General features: G+C 47.4%; 1 protein-coding gene across 1 annotated transcript in view; it reads left to right on the top strand.

Moving 5' to 3' along the window:
• Window positions 1-19083, top strand: part of Limk2 (LIM domain kinase 2) — a 68109-nt gene that overhangs the window by 9083 nt on the left and 39943 nt on the right. The window contains exon 2 of the mRNA XM_028758064.1: window positions 5527-5626. Within this exon, the coding sequence (XP_028613897.1) occupies window positions 5527-5626 (100 nt within the window). The remainder of the gene's footprint in view (window positions 1-5526; window positions 5627-19083) is intronic.

Genomic DNA, 19083 nt, shown 5'->3' with positions numbered 1-19083 from the left:
AAAAAAAAAAAAAAAAAAAAAAAAAAAAGCAAACACACAAGCTGGTCTGTGGTGATTCACACCAAAAGCAGGTGGGTGTTCATGTTCAAGGCCAGCCTGGTCTACAGAGTGAGTTCTAGGACAGCCAGGGCTACATAGAGAAACCGTCTCTTGAAAAACAACAAATAAAACGAGACACCAAAAATAAATATCTTATACCAAAATTGAAAGAGTCCTGAAGGTGAGAACCCTTGTAATAAGGTCTCAGCAGCAGTCCTTTTTGTTTTGTATTCTTTGAGATAGGGTTTTTGGATTTTTTGTTTTGTTTGTTTGTTTGTTTTTTGAGGCAAGAGGCAGGTAGATTTATTTCAAGGTCAACCAGATCTCCATAGGGAGATCTAGGACTCACTGGGCTACATAGTAAGTGCCCCCCATCTGTCTATAGATATATATAATGTGCATGTTTTCTTACCATCATGTGTGGACTAGCAATCAAACTCTGGTCCTCTGGAAGAGTGGCCAGTGCTCTTAACCACTGAGCCATCTCTCCAGCCCCTGGCTCCTGTCTTAAAAGGGGCTGGATAGAGAGCTCAGCTAGAACACTGCCAGCTCTTCTGGAGGAACCAAGTGCAGGTACATGGTGCCTCTCATCAGTCTGTAACTCCAGCTCCAGGGGATCTAACCGTCTCTTCTGGCTTCCATGGGCGATTCATACAAGTGCTGTACATACGTACATGCAGGCAAAATATCTATACACATAACAAAATGTAAACACAGAGGACTTACTCTAGGGTCCAGATAACATTTTAAAAGAAGGAGGGCAATAAATCCGGTAAAAGTTGAACTTGTGGTTGTATTTATTGTACCCTAATAAGGGCCCATTGTTTGAGGCACCTGTAGCTGTTTGCTTAGCCAGGCTCCTTTCTAGACTCTGACCAGCACCTGCTGCTGATACAAGCAGATGTGAACAGTGAATGCTGCAGAGAGCGTGACCGGCCTGCAGAGCGGAAGAACTTCTTAGGCAGACTGGCCTTGAGGTTGCTCTTCCATTGGGCTTCACGGGACTCCCCCAAACTTCACACTCATACACTTCTCTTATATTTCCTGAATTAAAGGTCTTGAGAGAATCAGGTTTGTTGGTTTGCAGGATTTTAAGGGGGCACAAAAGGCCAAGTGAGTTCTGTTCAGTGAACACCTTGGAAGGAAGGGACAGAGGAAGGGAGATAGGCAGGCATCCTGGGAATATATGTCTATTCAAATACTATCTAATGGAAAAGCTATAGATATACATTTTGGTTTTTTTTTGCTGTGTGTTTGTGTGTGCGCTGCAAATGTGTGTGTGAGTAGGGTGTGGGGATCAGAGTACTGTTCTGAGGCAGGGTCTCTTGTTTCTGTGGCTGGGATGTACATGCTTCCTGTTTCACCAAAGGAGTCCTGGCTTTTAAAAAAAAAAAAAAAGCCATCCTCATCCGATGTGGTGTGAATCTGTAACAGAGAAACAGAGGTCAGGTTTATTATACACAGGAGATTTTTCAATAGGCACTGTCTTGTGAGCAGAATACTGTTCCAGTACAGTTGACCTTTGGAGTTCCACTTGGTAATGTTGTGGATGGCTGTTACATCCAACCTTCCAGCTGGATTTGCTGCCAAAATACTGTGTGTTCTCTGCCAGAGCTATGCTGGACCCTGGAAGAAAGAGGATCAAGGTACAACCGTTGAGAGCTGGGAGTAAGGGGCTCAAAGTGGCGAGATTGAACAGTTATAGTTAAATAACAGATTGTATCAGGTGAGTGTAGACAAAGTGAAACCAGCCATGCCTTTTGGGCATCAAGAAAGATATTTGATTAGGTTAAAAAGATGGAAAAATCGTGCCCAACAGAAACAGTAGCTTAAGGGGTGAACAGTGAGATGCCAGGGTGTGAGCATGGCACAGGAATTCAGAGTGTCTCATCACTACAGATATCCTTGTAAAGAGCAATGAGGTTCTTTGGGGTCACCTGGTGAAAGCCTCTGCTTTGGGACTTGAGCTCAATATCCCAAGTTGGGTCACAAGTCCCTGTATAATTAAGAATGACTTGAACTTCTGACTCTGTTGGCTCCAGTCAAGGTTACAGGCCACAAAATTCCAAACACACACACACACACATACATGTCCAGTTTTATGTAGGGGGCTTTGTGGCGCTTGGCAAGCATTCTGTCAGCTGAACTACACCCCCAGCCCCCGTTCACTCTTTACATAAATGCTTAATGAAGGACTGTATCGTTCTAGGCTTGGTAGATTCTCCAGTCCTTTAAAGTCAACAGTAGTCAACATGATTATAAATTAATCATGTGCAAATTTTGTCTCTCCTAGCTCTAATGTCGTCACTTTCTTTCTCTTTTTTCCCCCAAGGCAAAGTTTTCTCTTTACAAGGAGCATTCTAGTGATGAGACACTCTGAATTCCTGCCCCATGCTCATAGAAATGTCCCCTCAGAGCTCAGTTTGGAAATTACTTCTTCAAGGAATCCACTTTTGCCCTGCTCCTGTTTTCCCAGTTCTGAATTCACTGCGCCTCCACGCCACTGCCCCAGTTCTAAACACAATCATGCTGTTTGAGGGCTGGAGGCGTAGCTGGCATGGGGTAAATACGTGCTCAAATAATGGCCTGAAAAGCACCTATTGAATTTAACAATATACGGTCACTTGGTGAGGCAGTTTCAGAGAAATGACGGTGGAAGGTGGATTGCAGTGGAGGGTGAAGCAGCCGGGAAATGAGGAGCTAAGGTCAGTGTGGCGTGGATGCATTCTCTGTTGATGCAGCTGTGGGGGGTCAGCTGGAATGGCTGCTGGGGTTGTTAGGAGAAACTTATTATTTAAATGACAAAGGAGAGGCCTCAGTGCCAGGGTTCAGAGCAGGGCAATAAATGAAAACAATGCATCTTCAAAGAAGCAGAACAGGGATTCAAAGGCAGGGCCATGTCAGATATCCTGGCTTTTATCCTACATACACTAGGAAGTCTGACTTGGAACAGAGTTAGCCTGGAGTATGTGTGAGCTGGCAGTAGAGTGCACAATGGGTAAAGCCAGGGGAGGACCGGGCACAGAACAGAGCCTGTGTCTGAGAAAGGAGGATGTCAGGAGGTCGAGCTTTAACACTGAGCAGGTGCTAACCTACGTGTTTACATGGAGAAAATAGGGTGGACTCAGGAGGAAGTGCATGGTGCTCTGAGTTCTGGAAACAGCCAGACATGCCTTTTACTTTGTAGTTTTGAAAAATGACACTGTATGTCCACTGAGTACCACTATTCTGATGCATAAAAACACACATGCATTTACATTGTACACACAAATACACAATAATAAATAATAAAAGTTTTTTAGTGTATTCCTTTAGTCCCAGTAGTCAGGAAGCAGATGGAGGAAGAGCTCTGTGAACTTTAGGGCATCTTGGTCTACATTTCAAGCTCCAGGCCAGCCAGTGCTACATATAGAGATCCTATCTCAAACTAGACAAAAATTATTTTAAAAGAAGTGGGGAAAAGACCTTCAGATTCAGAAAGACTGGTTGAGAAACCAACCTGGCAGCACAGGCCCTTAAGCCTGGCTACTGGCGAGGCAGAGAGAGGCAGGCAGAGGGGCAAGTCCAGGGCTCGTGTGTATTGGAGACCTGTTTGGATGATGGAGTAAGATTCTGTCTAAAAAGAGAAGAGCTAGCGTGTTTCCTTATTGTGCACAAGGCCTTGGATTCAACCCCAGGACCACAAAAAAAAGAAAGGAAAACAACTGATGGGCATTCACATGTCCCGACCCTGAGGAAGCAGTGGAGAGGAGCCAGCTTGAAGTGCTGACGGCTCTAGGGTACAAAGACGCCAACCTACACTGGCTGCCCCCGTAGTGCTGAGCAATCTTGAAGTCCCCCAGCCATGCTCTGTCTATTCATGGCCCCTGTGCCCGTGGCTGTCTAGAGTTACCCAGAGAGAACAAAGCCGCATACAGAGTGTACAAGGGAGTCTTGTACCAACCTTGCCTGTTTGTAGGGTAGAGTTAGGTACCACGGCTTGATTTCAGCTGCCTATTTTACTTCAAGAAGTTGGCATTTGAGCCACACCAAAAGCACTGCTTTGTTTGGGTTTCCTCTGTTTTAGAGGCTCATAAAGTAGCCTGTACCTGTACGGACCTCAACCCACAGCCCTGGAGCATCCTTTCTCCCCCTTGGCAAATGTCTCCAGCTTTCAAGGCTCAACGCTCTGCTTCTCTGTGGAGACTTTTCTGCCCTTATTTGAAGGGACAGTATTAGCATAGAGGAGAAGAGAGAGTAGAAGCTAGACCTCTATTTAAATAGTCAGTTTGCTGCTCACACACACGCATGCACACAAGTGAGGACACACAGCCCTCAGCATTAATCCTTCCTTCCATCCACTAAAAGACTGCAGGATTATTTGAGACTGAAACTCGTTGGATCTGTGAAAGCAGCAATAGTTCTTGGCGTAGGAGACAGGAAACATTCGTTGAATGCTTACTCTTCTGTCACCAAATTAAGATAGTTCTACCTCTGAACCAAAAAGCGCTTCTCCAATGGACTTGCTCTTTAAGCATCAAAGATGTTGTAGCCATCAGTCTCCATCCTGTGGCTTCCTGTGGAGAGGGCCAGATGTGTTGGTTGACTGAATGAATGAGCTCCTGGACCAGGTTATGGGAAGTGTGAGACAGTGTGAGCCAGAGTGGAGGGGCTCTGGGCACTAGCTGGGGACAGTCATGGGAAGGAGGGAGGGAAGGAGAGACCCTTTCACTTCTCCTGATAAGAGCAAAGGCTGAAAGCTCTGAAGAGAGTGATGGGTTTTGTAGTTTGTTAGTAGTTTTAGGTTTGGGTTTTTTTGTTTGTTTTGTTTTTTACATTTGTGTGTGGAGGGGGATGTGCCGTGGTACCCTGGTTAGAGGGTGAAGGCCAGAGGACAACTTAAGGAAGTCATCTGTCTTCTTCTACCATGTGGGTCACAGGGATCAAACTTGGGCCTTCAACATGGTGTCAAGTTCCTTTACCCACTGAACCCTCTTGCCAGCCCTAGTTGAGACATAATCTTGCTGTGTGGCCCAGGCTGGCCCTACAGACTCACCTAAAGGCTGGTTTTGTATTAGCTAAAAAGAGGAACACGTTTCACGTGTGGTGGTGGGAGGTGCCTTTAGTCCCAGCTCTCAGGAGGCTGAGGTCTACCTACTGAGTTCTAGGTCAGCCAAAGCTATGTAGAGAAACCTTGTCTTGAAGGAGAGGGAGGGAATGGGGGTGCGGGGTAGGGGTGACAGGGAGAGAGAGAGAGGGAGAGAGCAATCAGTTATTTTAAATTACATTTTCATTTATCGTGTGCACTTTTAGGATATTTTCAGGATCTCAGGCGAGACCACCATGACGAGAAAGGTGCTCTGCCCACATGGGAAGGATGGACAGCTCACCTTTGTTCTAACACAACAGGCAGAGTCTGATCCCTTCAGTGGGAGCTTCTGGTATTCCACATGACTGAAATTCTGGTCCTTGCTTCCTGCTACTTAGGGACTCTTGGTTTTGTTTCAGGTGACGAAGCCTGGAGGTGTCGGGGCTGTGGCAACTATGTTCCCCTGAGCCAGAGGCTGTACAGGACTGCCAACGAAGCCTGGCACAGCTCCTGCTTCCGGTAAGTGCCTCTCCTTCTTCCCCATTGTGCTGTGGTCCCTGCACTGCTTCTATGGTCTGAGAAACACAGAAAGCAAGCTTCTGACTAGAGAATTTTAATCCTGGTGGGGCTTTAGGGGCAGGGAAAGAATGTGCAAGGAGAAACAGCCCCAGTGCCAGATTACAGTACGCGAACCACAGATGGGTCAGGTGCCCTGGAAGCTGGCAAGGGGAGGAGCCATTCTAGAGTTTCTCCAACACCCTAGCTGCACAGCATGGAAACAGGCCAGGAGTGCCTTTCTTTCCCCATGACCATACCACTGCTTAGGAAGGTGACTGTGGCAGCTAGGGTGGCTGACAGTGTCATCTCTTCCCCACAGGACTCCCCACCCTGTGGCCCTCCTTTTTTGTGACTGACTTGGTTATTGCTTTCATATTATCCTAGAGAAGGGGCTCAGTTTCTTTTGTTTGTTTTCTTTTTGAGACTGAGTTTCTCTGTGGAGCCCTGGCTGTCCTGGAATTCACTATGTAGACCAGGCTGTCCTCGCATTCAATAGATCTGACTAGGTCTGCCTTCCCAAGGTTGGGAATAAAGGTGTGCACCACCTCCGTCAAGCCAAGAAGCAGCTCAGTCCCTTAATAATTGTGTGTGTGTGTGTGTGTGTGTGTGTGTGTGTGTGTGTGTGTGTGTGAAGGCACTCACTGCCAGGCCCAGCCATCTGAGTTCCATCCTTGCGCCCTTGTGGTGGTAGGAGAGAACCAACTCGCAGAAGTTATCCTCTGGCCTGCCCATGCACACCATGGAGTGTGCACCTGCACATAGACACATACACACTAAACAAACACAAATAGATGTTTTTTAAATTTATAGGCGGTAAAGCCACATTGGTTTCTGCTTTCTGAGACTCAGCTATAAGGAAATGGAGGCGTTACTAGGGACCCCAGTATGCAGTGTGCAGTAGCCACCCACTGAGTACTGTTTCCTTTCAAGGGCAGGAGCTTGCCTTTGTATGCAACAGTTCTAGCCCATAGATGAACAAGATGTGTCTCTGTAGAGGTGGGGTGGGCATGTGTTACCCCATCCATCCTGTCCTCCGCTCATGTCTGACAGTGAGGTGGGTGTTAACAGAGACTGTGTGTAAGCCGGGCGGTGGTGGCACACGCCTTTAATCCCAGCACTTGGGAGGCAGAGGCAGGCGGATTTCTGAGTTCGAGGCCAGCCTGGTCTACCAAGTGAGTTCCAGGACAGCCAGGGCTACACGGAGAAACCCTGTCTCGAAAAAAAAAAACAAAAACAAAAAAAAAAAAACAAAAACAAAAAGAGAGACTGTGTGCTGTGGATCCCGGCTCCCACACACGGCTCTCTGTGCAAACCTGCTGTCAAACAGTTGAGCCGTATGTACTTACTTTTTTCTACCCTCCAAGCTCAAGGTGGAGGTTGGCCTGGAGAAATTTGAGCACCGAAAGCTGGAGAGGGACCAATGTTTTCTGTCCTTCTAATGTTTTCTGCTTCAATGCAGACTTCATCCTTTCTTTGTGGTTCTGATGGCTTTCGATTCTCCTCCCTCTGCTCCTGGAGAAGTGGATTCTGCTTTTCCTGGGCTGTTGTACATACAGAAGCAGTGGCTACTGAGCCTTAAGAGGCCTGTAGGAAAGCCTTGGCTAGTCCTTTCCTTACATGGCTGAGGTCAGCCTTGCTTTGGCATGGACCACACATTCTAAAGTGTCCATACTGTACACCTAGTCACATGATTGTTTTCTGTTCAGATCAGCGAGCCAGGGTAGGAAAGCTGCCCTTATGGTTTCTTTTCTTTGGTGGGAGGTGCAAGGTTTCGAGGCAGAGTTTCTCTGTGTAGCCCTGGGTATTCTAGAGCTTGCTCTGTATCCAGGGTTACGAGCTACTGCACCTGGCTAGTTCTTATTAATTCTGATGACGAGGAGAGACTGCCTATCACATCTATAGTCCTTCAAACCGAGGATTACCGACTGCACAGGGTCACCAGGCTGTGGATGCCAAGAGCTGCCCTTCAGACTGAAGTCCTGGACTCTCTGCAGTTTTGATCAGATGTTTGCTTGTGAGGGCGTGGAGAGAAATGTATGGGTGGGGTGGCATACCTGTCATTCCAGGGCTCAGAAAACTAAGGCGGAAGATTCTGAGGTCAACCTTAGCTACCCAGCAATACCCTGCCTTTAAAAGAAAATGCAGGTTGGTGGTGGTGGTGGTGGTGGTGGTGGTGGTGGTGGTGGTGGCGGCAGTCCAGCACTTGGGAGGCAGAAGCAGTTGAATCTCTTGAGGCCAACCCAGTTCCAAGATAGCCAAGGGCTACACAGAGAAACCCTATCTCAAAAAATAAAATAAAAGCATGTTAGCATGTGGGTACAAGCTATATAGAGTGAAGTCAAGTTCTTAGGCAGAGCCTTTCAAGTTACTGTGTGGCCCTAGGTGACTTCCCTGCCCTTTTAAAATGAAGATAAGAATATGACCTCAGAGGCTTGTTGGGGGTAAGTGATTAAATGTGATACTCTAAAGTACTCGGCAGATCATTTGCCCATGAAAACACCTTACTCCCAGTAGCTGTGACTTCCTGTTGTGTGGAGAGTGTGCACCTACACACCTACAGGCACATGCTCACACATCTGGTTGCACATTCTTTGGGCTTCTGTTGTAGAGTTTCTGGGTGGTGTCTTTGCACTACTGTGGTTAAATCAGAAATCATGCGGTGGGGGGAGGGGGCTGTAGAATGCTGATTCCCGCTGATTGCTGCTTTGCCTAGATTGTTCTGTCATAGCTCTCCTGAAGGAGAACCTCTCTCATCTTGTGAACTTTCTCACGGTAGAAATGGGATGCCATAGGGACCTTCCACAGAACATACTCATTTGCCCTGAGGAGCACTGCTGTCTTTTGGATCCAGTTTTACTTTTGCCCAAGTCAGGGAAAGCTTTCCAGGGCTGGGAAGGGCTATTTGATTGCCCTCAGGGGCAACCTGAGTTAAGAAGGATGTGGGGCCAAGGAGCCTGAATAGTCTTTTACAGTCTTTTCACTCAGCTCTCCTACAGTTCTGGTGAAGTTTAGAGTATCTTGGTACAGGCCCGCTGGAGGCAGGACCTTCCTTTTCTCTGTGCTGCTGAGAGAAGTTAATTCTTCATGATTTCCGTCCAGCCCTGCTCTTTCCAGCTGGACCATAGTTAAAGAAAAGGAAGCAGATGTCTCCCCTCAACACCTTAGTTCTCCCTGGGTGAGGCTAGATTTTGAATGAACAGATTGCTAGGATTTGGTCCAACCCCCACCCCTCTCCTCCTTCACTGTGTTCCATGGTGATCTAGAATGATTGTCTGCCTGTAGTCCCACCTCTGAGAGCCTTCCCTGGGTTCTCCGGTGCCCAAGATGTCTTAAGGCTAGAACCTGGGTCTGTTGGTGAAGTCCAGCTCACAGGCCTCCTGGAAGTAGCTCAGGGCATTGTGCACTTGGCCAGGATTCTTCTGTTCTATCAGATATATGGCTGACCAGCCTTTGTTCCTTTTCCTCTCCTTGCCATGGGTTCCCTTTAAACTGTGCATGCCTCTGACCTGCTTCTCTTTTCCTTCCCTTCCTTCCTTCCTTCCTTCCTTCCTTCCTTCCTTCCTTCCTTCCTTCCTTCCTTCTTTCTCTCTTTCTCTCTTTCTCTCTTTCTCTCTTCCTTTCTTTCTTTCTTTCTTTCTTTCTTTCTTTCTTTCTTTCTTTCTTCCTTTCTTTCTTTCTTCTTCTTTTTCTTTCAAGACAGGGGTTCTCAGTGTAACCAGCCCTGACTGTCTTGGACTCACTTTGTAGACCAGGCTGGCCTTGAACTCACAAAGATCAGTTTCTGCTTCCCAAATACTGTGATTAAAGGCTTGTACCACCATGCCTAGCTTTGGCCTGCTTTTCTCTGAACAGTACCGTTGAGTCTAAATCTGGAGCTGTTCTCTGAAGCTCCTAGCCTGGGCCCCTCTTGGAGCCAAGAACAGAACCAGAGCACATGTTCAACACAGCTGAAGTTAGCCTGTGGAACTGTGAATGGTGACCTGGCTGTCCCACCTGTCTGTCTTGTTCTCTTCCCTCTCTTTTTAATAGAGTCTCATATCCCAGGCTGGCTTTGAACTTGTGCATGTAGCTGAAGATGAGACTGAACTTCTGATCCTCTTTGCCCCCCACCTGAGTGCTGAGACTATAGGTTGTGTGCCACCATACCTAGCTTATGCTGGGCCAACTGAGCTAGACTTTGTTGTGTGGCATGCAAACATTCTACCAACTGAGCTACACTCTAGTGCTTTCTAAATTTTGAGGTAGAGTTTTGCAATGTAACTCGGGCTAGCCTCAAAATCCTTCTTGTCTCAGTAGCCTTAGCTTTGGGATGGCAGGCGTGTGTGCCCTGCCCACCTAGCCTCTCTCAGTAATGTTGTTTGCATCGTTGGGGATTAGACCCATGGCCTCACATACCGGACAAGGTGTTTGTTCTACCACTGAGCTGCAACTTCTGCTCCTTATAGAATTTTATGTTGAGACCAAGTTGTCTAGGCTATGTGCTTCTCAGGCTAGCCTCAAGTTTGAGACCCTCCTGTCTAAGCCCTCTTGAGTAGCTTGTTGTCAAGATGTATCACCACAACCTGGATTTTTGTTTCCCAGTGGCTGCCTTCTTGTCACAGGAGTTTAACCTTTTAAGTGGGGTCCTAGGAGAAAGAGAAGCTGCCCCTTCAGTCTTCCACAACCCTGAACTAAACTGCTATTGTTGGAGCTGGTCCCTAGCTCCCTTAACAAAGGGAACCTACCACCCCTAGGGCACTGATGACTGTCTGGCCTCCTTTCTCAGGATGACAAGCACAGACTGAACTGTGTCTTGTAAGAAGCATTCGACAATGCCTGTCCTCTGGGGAAGGGCTGATGCCAGTGGAAGCCTGTGCCCATCCCATCAGGCAGCTCACTGAGCCTGCTCCATTTGTGAGTCCAGAAGGGTGCAGCGTACAGAGACTCAGAAACTGTACGCTGACAATCGACTGGCAGTGAGTACCTCGGAAGTGCCAAGCCATGGTAATCGTCCCCATCTAGGTGTGGTACCCTAGTCACGGCTCTGGACTGCAGGTTAGCCCTTCATGCCAGATACCGTCCTTACTGTTTCACAAGCATCGGCTGTTTACTCTTGAAGATAATTCAGTAAATGAATTGCTTGTTTTACCTACTTCAAAAGTAAACAGCCAGGATTGTTCATATGCACCTATAATTCTAACACTTGGGAGGCTGCCTCAGGGGGACCATGAGCTTGAGTCCAGCCTAGGCTATACAGTAAGACCTTGTCTCAAAAGCACATGCCAGAACCAAGCCAGGTGTGGTGTGTCTGCCTGTAGTCTGAGCATCAAGGCAGTGGGATCCTGGATTCATGTCCCCCAAGTGAGAGACCCTGCTTCAAGAGAAACGGATACACAGATGTAAATAACAATAAAGCTGGAGAAGTGAGAGTTACCTCCTAATGCCTGCCTGGGATCTTAACCCAGGCTCCTGCGGTTGTGAGTCTTGGTATGGGCTCCTGGATTATGGGAATGTCATTTAACCCCATTTCAGCTTCTGCAAGGTGAGACACGAGTGTCAGATAACCTTGAAGTCTTCTTGCCTTCCCCAGTGCAAGAGTGCTGTCAACTCTGCCTTAGGCTCCTGGTGGCAGATTGTGGAACCACTCTGCCCTCTGCTGGTCACTGCTGGTGCTGGCCCAGGCTTTGACTCTGCCTGTGAAGTCTCAGGAAAAAGATTGTTTATCCAGTTTATCTCTGAGGAAACCACAAGTAGGCGGGCCACTGAAGCTGTTGGATGCTGGCTGGGGCCTGCCTGACAGAAAGGAAGGAAGGACAGACACCTGGGCCTTCCGCTTCCCTTTGGAAACTCTGGGATGTGGCAGCATGTGACCTCAATGTGCCTTAATCTTGCACTTTGCTTTGTAAAGTGAGAAGCCACAGGCAGAATCGAACAGGTGGAGAAGAACAGGGCAGCAGTCTGGTGGGCATCGGACTAAGAGCTTTGCTCATCTGAGTCAAGCCTCAAACCGCTAACTTTACACTAAAACAGAAAGGCCTGTTAGAAAACTGTCTACTGCCATATAGCTGACTCGTGTTTGTGCACGTGTGTGCATACGCGCATATATCTAGCTTAGGACTTCATTCATGCTAAGCTCACACTGCATATCCACACACCACTGAGCTTTAAAATTAGTTAATTTTTTAGACAGGCCTTTTTTTTTTTTTTGTTTTTTTTTTTTTTTTTTTTTTTTTGCCACCACCGCCCGGCTTTTTTTGCTTTTTTGAGATAGGGTTTCTCTATGTAGCCTTGGCTGTCCTGGAACTCTGTAGACCAGGCTTATGCTCAGGTTGGCTTGAAACTGTTTTTTTGAGTGTCCTACTATTACCCCTAGCTGGCCTGAAATTCACTATGTGTATACCAGCCTATCTTTGAACTCACAGATTGGTCTTCCTATGCCACTAGAGTGCTGGGATTAAAGGTGTGCAGCACCAGCCCCAGCATGCCAGGAACTTCCTAGGTAACTAAGGATGACTGAATGTCTGATTTTCCTGCACCCCCCCCAGGTGTGAACTGCCCTTTCTAGCTCATAGCTGACATTGGAATTTAGTTCTCTCTGGTTCCCAAAGGACACTTTTCTTACTGGGACTCCCAGGAGTTAGATGAATCAGGCCATGTCTACCTGTGGTCTAGTTCCTTAACCCCTGTGAGCCTTGTTTCTATGAGATCCGAGGAAGTAATCTGCCGCAGGCACAGTGGCGTAGACCTATAACCCAGCATTCAGAAGGCAGAGGCAAGGGGAGTTTGAGAGTGAGGCCAGTCTGGATTACAGTAAAAGGAAATTAACAGTAACTACTGTCCGGAGTGACTGTGAACATGAAGAGGGTCATCTAGAGTAAGACAGTGCCCTGGGCAATGAGGGGGCCTGGGCCGTGGGGGCACATGCCTTTAATCCTGGCATTCGGGAGGCAGAACTTGATCTACATATCAAGTTCCAGCCTAGCCAGGGCTATGTAGTGAGACCCACTTCCAATAATAAAAAGGCATTCTGAAAATTCCAGAATGAGTACAGTGTGGCAGCGAGCAGCACTTCTCCTCTGCCATGGTGAAGGCACTATTGGGGATGCAGAGGTACCATTCTATTCCAGTTCCATAACTGACCCAGAAAGCCAGGAACAGCAGAACCCACCATCCCTGATTCTGCACTGTGGTCTGACCTCTATTCACTCTGGCTCCTGTGATATGTGCTCTTAGTGATGTAGCAGAGGATAGCCTGGTCAGTCTGTTCACAGCCTGCTCTTCAGCCTTTCATCCTGTATGGCCTCTCAAAATGTGCTGTGTGAGTACAGGCTGTGTATCCCCAATCTAGAATCCAAATTCTCCCACCTCTGAGTGCTAGCATGAGTCTCATGCACATGGCCTCATGTGACAGATATACTAAAAATATTCCATAAGATTACCTTTAGGCTGTATGTAGAACCATGGCATGAAGCATAAACAAACTTCACGTTTACACTTGTTTCTATAAGATTATGTTCATATCCCCAAAATTGAAAAACTATGCAACAGTTCTGAGCCCAGTCGTTTAGGTTAAGGGCTACTCAATTAGCAGTGGCAGTGGTCGTGGTGGTAGTGGAGGAGTGGAGGATATGGTTGTGGTATTGGCAAAGAAAAGTGAATTGGTGTTCCTGGACACCTGAGAACAATGAGTCTATTGGAGTCCAGCTGAATGGACATAAATCACAGCTTCCTGGCTTATGCAGAGGGGCTGGTCCCCACCAAGGATGGCTCTGCAGGTTAAAATTGGCCGTACATGTGAAGTTCCTCATAACCTCATCCGCAGTCTTCAGCTTCCTGTGCCGGGATTATCAGCCTAAATCATCACGTCTGGCTTTGTCACTTTTGGCTTCTTGGCTTTTATGACATCCACACATGTTCCTGCTTCCCCCAGCCTCTCTGGTCATAGCAGTTTCTTTTTTCTCCCAGGCCTGTGGTGAGGCTCCTGCAGTGTACTCCTTTCCATGAGCACTCTGACTTCTGCTGTCCACTACACACAGATCCCGAAGTCAGATCCTCCTGCCCAGCCCACCACTGTGCTCTAACCCAGCACTTCCTGGCAGCTACCTGACACATCCCTTTTGTTGTTCTCATGTTTTCAAATGGAATCTCACAGTATTGCTCAGACTGTTTTCAAGCAAGCATTGTGCCTCAGCCTCCTAAGCAGCTGGAACTCACAGGCAAACACTGCCATGGCCCACTTTGGTTTGTCATTCAGAGATCTTCTGGATACATTAGACTCATCTGGGTCTTGCAATAGTCTCCCTTAAGCTGGCTCCTCACCCACTTTAACCAAATTCACTGAGTGACAGACACCACCGTCCCCCCATCTACCTGTGTCACAAAGGGGGGGGGTCCTTGATGCCTCATGCTTTATAGCCCAGCCTGTCAGTTTTTGTTTGTGTGGTTTTTTACATTTCCTCCTCCTCTTCCTCCTCTTCCTCTTCCTCCTCTTCCTTCCTCCTCCTACTCTTCCTCTTCTTCTTCCTCCTCCTCTTCCTTCTCCTCTTCTTCCTCCTTCTCCTCTTCCTCTTCTTCCTCCACCTTTTTTAAGATTTAGTTAGTTGGGTTTTTGTTGTTGTTATTGTCTGTGGCTTTTGTTTTGTCTTGTTTTGTTTTTTTGAACCAGGGTTTCTCTGTGTAGCCCTGGCTGTCCTAGAACTAACTTACCCTGTAGACCAGGCTGTCACCAACCTCACAGATTGTCTGCCTCTGCCTCCCAAGTGCTGGGATTAAAGATATCCACACTGTACCTGCCTAAGATTTTTTTAAAATTTTTATTTACATGTATCTGTATTAGTGTATGTACCACATATGTGGGGATGCCCTCAGAGGCCAGAAGAAGGTGTTGGATCCCTTGGAGTTAGAGGTAAAGATGAGACACCTGATAAGGAACTGAGCTTGGATCCTCTGAAAAAGCTGGAAAAGCCCTCGGCTCCTGAAGTGTGTCTAGCCTGAGCCTCTGGGTTTACCCCGGTTTGTATTACTGTATTCCGTCTCTTACTCTTCATGCTTATTCCTGTGGTCAGCTCTCACTAGCATGGCTCTCAGTCTCCCCTCCACTCTCCCGCTTTCAAGCCACATGTTCTCTCAGGCAGCTGGGGTGTGTGAGGTACAAAATGCTGAGGGGGTGAGATGCCTTAGCAGTTAAGACTACTCTTGCAGAGGACCTGAGTTTGATTTCCAGCACCCAGGTCAAGGAATTCCCAACTGCCTGCAACCCAGTCCCGGGGGATCTGACATCTGTGCCCTTCCTAGGCACTTTATTCACATGTACAAACCCACACACATAATTAAATGGAAGTACCCAGGCTGAGGCGCATGCCTTTAATCCCAGCACTCAGGAGGCAGAGGTAGGCAGATTTCTGTGAGTTGGAGGCCAGCCTAGTCTACAAAGTAAGTTCCAGGACAGCTGGGGGCTACACAGAGAAACCCTGTCTTGAAAAACTAAGAAATAAAGAAAGTAAAATAAATCTTTTAAAAACTCTGGGAACTGGAGAAATGGCTGGGAGGTTAAGAACACTTGAGAGGGCCTGAGTTCAGTTCCCAGCACTCACATGGCAACTGACAACTGTCTATAACTCCAGGGGATCTGACACCCCCTGCTGGCCCTCTGTGGCTCTACATACTTGTGGTACATACACATTCATTCATTTTATATGTCATAAACACATAAAAAGTAAAATTTAAAAATATGGGACTGAGGATGCAGCTCAGTGGTAGAGTGTTTACCTAGCATGCACGAGGCTCCAGGATAATCTCCATTGCTAAAAACAAACAAACAAAAAAAAACAAAACCAATGTGCACACAACTGTCCTCCATCGCTCCTCCCCCCCACCCCCCAAGGGGCATGTGTCCAGAGCCTCTTGCTCTCTGCCTGAGTCTCACCACTCTTCTTCCCTGCTGACAAGGCTTGTATTGTTCTGCACCCTGGGCCTGGAATGCCAACCCCTCCTCTCTTTGCCTAATTAGCTGCTGCGCAGAGTTCAGATGGTTCCCTGGCTCAGAGATGTCCGGATTCCTCACCCTTGAAGCTCCCCTTGTAGTTTTAGGCTTATCTGTGCAATTATCTCTGTTCTGATACTGTGTGACTCCTCATGGTAAAGGCCTTCAGGGACTTTTAGGGGTTTTGTCCCTCATTCTGTCACCAGCAACACATCCTTGGCATAGGAAGCAGAGATTGAAGAAATAATTGCCCAAGTTGTGATGTAAGCATGGCCTTTCCTGCACTTCCGCTTTCCGCATTGCATCCTTCCCTGAATGGCTGCAGTTCCCATAGATGGCAGGGAGGAATTGGTTTAAGACACTGGGTTTTGGAAAATTGTTTGTAAGTCAGGTCTTCTGCTTTCAAAGGAGCTGTCTTACAGTGGGGAGAAGTGAAGAGGTCCGGGAGCCTACTCCCCAGCAGTCTTGAGCTGCATTTCTCTGTAGGTACATCCCAGACAGGCGCAAGCCCTGGAGATCTGAGGACTTCTGGAAAGAAGAACAGGGGAGGAGGAATGAGTTCAGATGCCCACGCTAACTCTGAATTGTAATAATCATGACCAAAAACAACTTGGGTGGGAAAGGGTTTATTTCATCTTACACTTTCATGGCCAGTCCGTTAGGAGGGGAGTTAGGGCTGGAACCTGGAGGCAGGAACTGAAGCCAAGAGCACGGAGGGATGCTGCTTACTATCTCGCTCTCCATGGCTTGCTCAGCCTGCTTTGTTATATAACCAGGACCACCAGCCTAGAGGTGGCACTGCCACAGTGGATTGGGCCGTCTCACATCAGTCACTAGTCAAGAAGATGCTCCCACAGACTTATCTACAAGCTAATCTGATGAAATATTTTATCAGTAGAGGCTCCATCTTCTCAGATGCCACCAGCTGTGTCAAGTTGACAAAAAATAAATAAGTAAACCAACTAACCATCAGGCGAGACCGTCTCAGCTACACAGTGAGTCTGAGGCCAGCCTGGGGACTGCCATGGCTTGTAGCCTAGAACTCGGGCTTGGACATCAAGGAGATGAAGAAGTAAGACGCATGTACAGAAAAGCTGGGGTCTGGTGAACTGGGGTCTCTGGCAGAGAAGCACCCAGAAGCTCAGACTATTTTGTATATGGAGTTGGACACAGAGTAGGTATTCTATACAGCTGAACAGGTAGTGGATTGTTACATATAGATAGGCATCGAGGCAGGGTTATTACAGATGAACAAGGAGGCAGGGTTAGCTGATCTCAGTAGGAGCAGACTCTGCAAGGGGAGCAGCCTCCAGGCCATGAACACCCGGGAGAGCAATTGAAGGTGAACATTTTCCATACACACTGTCAACGTGTAGACTCAGAACAGAGGATGACGTTGCTGTTACTTGAGCCTCACTGAGGGGACAGGGGACAGTGAGCCTTTGCCAGTTTCCCTTGTGTCTGAGGCTTTGTTCTTGAATGACTGTCTCATGTTAACAACACACACCCACTCAGGATTTCACACACTCAGGGTTTCCTTCACTGCCCACACTGGGGTTCATGAGACCCTGTCATAAACAAAACAAAACAGAAGTAAAGACAAGTAAATAAGTGGCCAGCAGTGAAACAGAAGTGACGGCTGTGAAGCAGAAGCATCACTGGACAGGTTGCTGAGTGTAGCCTGGCTGCAAGCTGGGTTCTGTGTTATAGGCAGGGCTAGTTTGGCCAAAGTAAAGATCTCTATGGCTGTTCTGAGGCCCAGCTTAGCCCCTGGGTTTGTTTTGTTTTGTTTTTGTTTGTTTTTTTGGCTTTTTGTTTTGTTTTGTTTTTTGGAGATAGGGTCTTACTTATGGCCCAGGCTGGTTTTAAACTCTCAGGCTTGAGTCAGTTGATCTTCCTGCCTCAGTATCACAATTGGGTGGGCTCTAATTGTGAGCACTACTCTGCCCAGTATAGGTCTCAAAGTCTAACCTGTGTTAGGGATTTGGCCACACTGATTTCAGTTGTCAGGCTGTAGGTAAACAGTGATGTTGATAAACCATCAAAACATGTCCACATCTCTGTGAGTGTGTTTCTAGACCTAACGTCCAAAACCCAGGCCCAGATTCGGTTGATTCTCCAAGATGCCAGCCATAGACAGGTCTGTGGGTGGCTAGCCAGCCCACCTTCTTCTGACTACCATTGCTTCTCTTAGCATTGACCTAACAGGTGTGGAATTGTTTTCTCACCTTAATCCTTTTATCAAAGAAGAAACTGAAGCATAGAGAGGTTTAAAGGCTTGACTGAGATCACACAGTAAGTTATTGTCAACCAGGGAAGGATCTCAGGTCTCCTAATGGCTCTGTGGGCATCGCCTCAGAGATGTGTTGGTATGGCAAAAGGATTTCTTCCTCCCAGTGCAGTCAGAAGAATGTCTGTGGGAATGACGGCTCTGACACTGAATATCAAGCATTGTTTGCTGTTGTTTTGTGAGGTTTTTTAATAGGGTCCGGAGCGATGGCTCCATGGTTAAGGTCACTTGTGGCTCCTGTAGAAGATCCGGGTTTGGTTCAGTTCTCACCACCCACAACTGTCTGTAACTCCAGTTCTGTGGGTTACACGTACATGGGTGCTTTGCCTGCATGTATGTTGCATCATGTGCATGCCTGCTGCTTGCAGAGACCAGAAGAGGACATTAGATCTCCTGGAACTAGAGTTATAGTTGATTATGTGCTAGGATTCAAACCCAGACACTCTGCAAGAGCCACAGGTGATCTTAACCACCGAGCCATCTTTCCATCCCTGTTATTGTGGTGGTTTTGTTTTCTGAACAGGGGAATCTACCCAAGACCTCATGGGTACTAGGCAAGCATGCCACCACTAAGTGACATCTCATCCCCTGAATTTCCTAGCATTAGCATTACAAAGCAATAGTACATGATAATCTACAGGGGCCACCATCTGATTCTTAATAAATTTATCGGTTAAAATGAGCAGGTCCGTAGAGATGTGGCCTCAGGACAAAGGCATTGTTTACTGATGGTGAACAGTGGTTGGCAAACAAACTTGGTGTGAACATAACACAGCTAGCTGTAGACTTGGGCTAAGTCAGCCCCTGAGAATGCATATTGTCCTTGGTGTCTCAGACTTTATGTCCTAGCCATTGGAAGCCCCTGCTTGCTTCAATGCTTCTGTGAGTGTCTTTAATTGCCCAGTTGCCCCAGCCTGGTATACAGTGGTCTAGCACTCCTCACCATGCCTGCTTCCTCTGTGGTCACTGCTTACATGTGGGCTCCAGTGTAACTAATGGACATGCTCACTTATGTTGTTCCTTCAAGCCTCTTGTTGGCCTGGCAATCAGCCTGCTTCGTCAGCTGATACAGCGCCTCCTCTGGAGGAACCACCCCACCCCCACCCCCACCCCCACCAATCAGAGGAGAGTTTTTTCACCCTCCTTGTTATCATACTCGAGCTCTAT

The sequence above is a fragment of the Grammomys surdaster genome, unplaced genomic scaffold (genome assembly GCF_004785775.1).
Source record: "Grammomys surdaster isolate TR1022 unplaced genomic scaffold, NIH_TR_1.0 126187, whole genome shotgun sequence".
In the NCBI taxonomy this organism is placed as follows: Eukaryota; Metazoa; Chordata; class Mammalia; order Rodentia; family Muridae; genus Grammomys; species Grammomys surdaster.
Note: the sequence above shows the minus strand (reverse complement) of the source record. Positions and strands in the feature narration are given on the sequence as shown.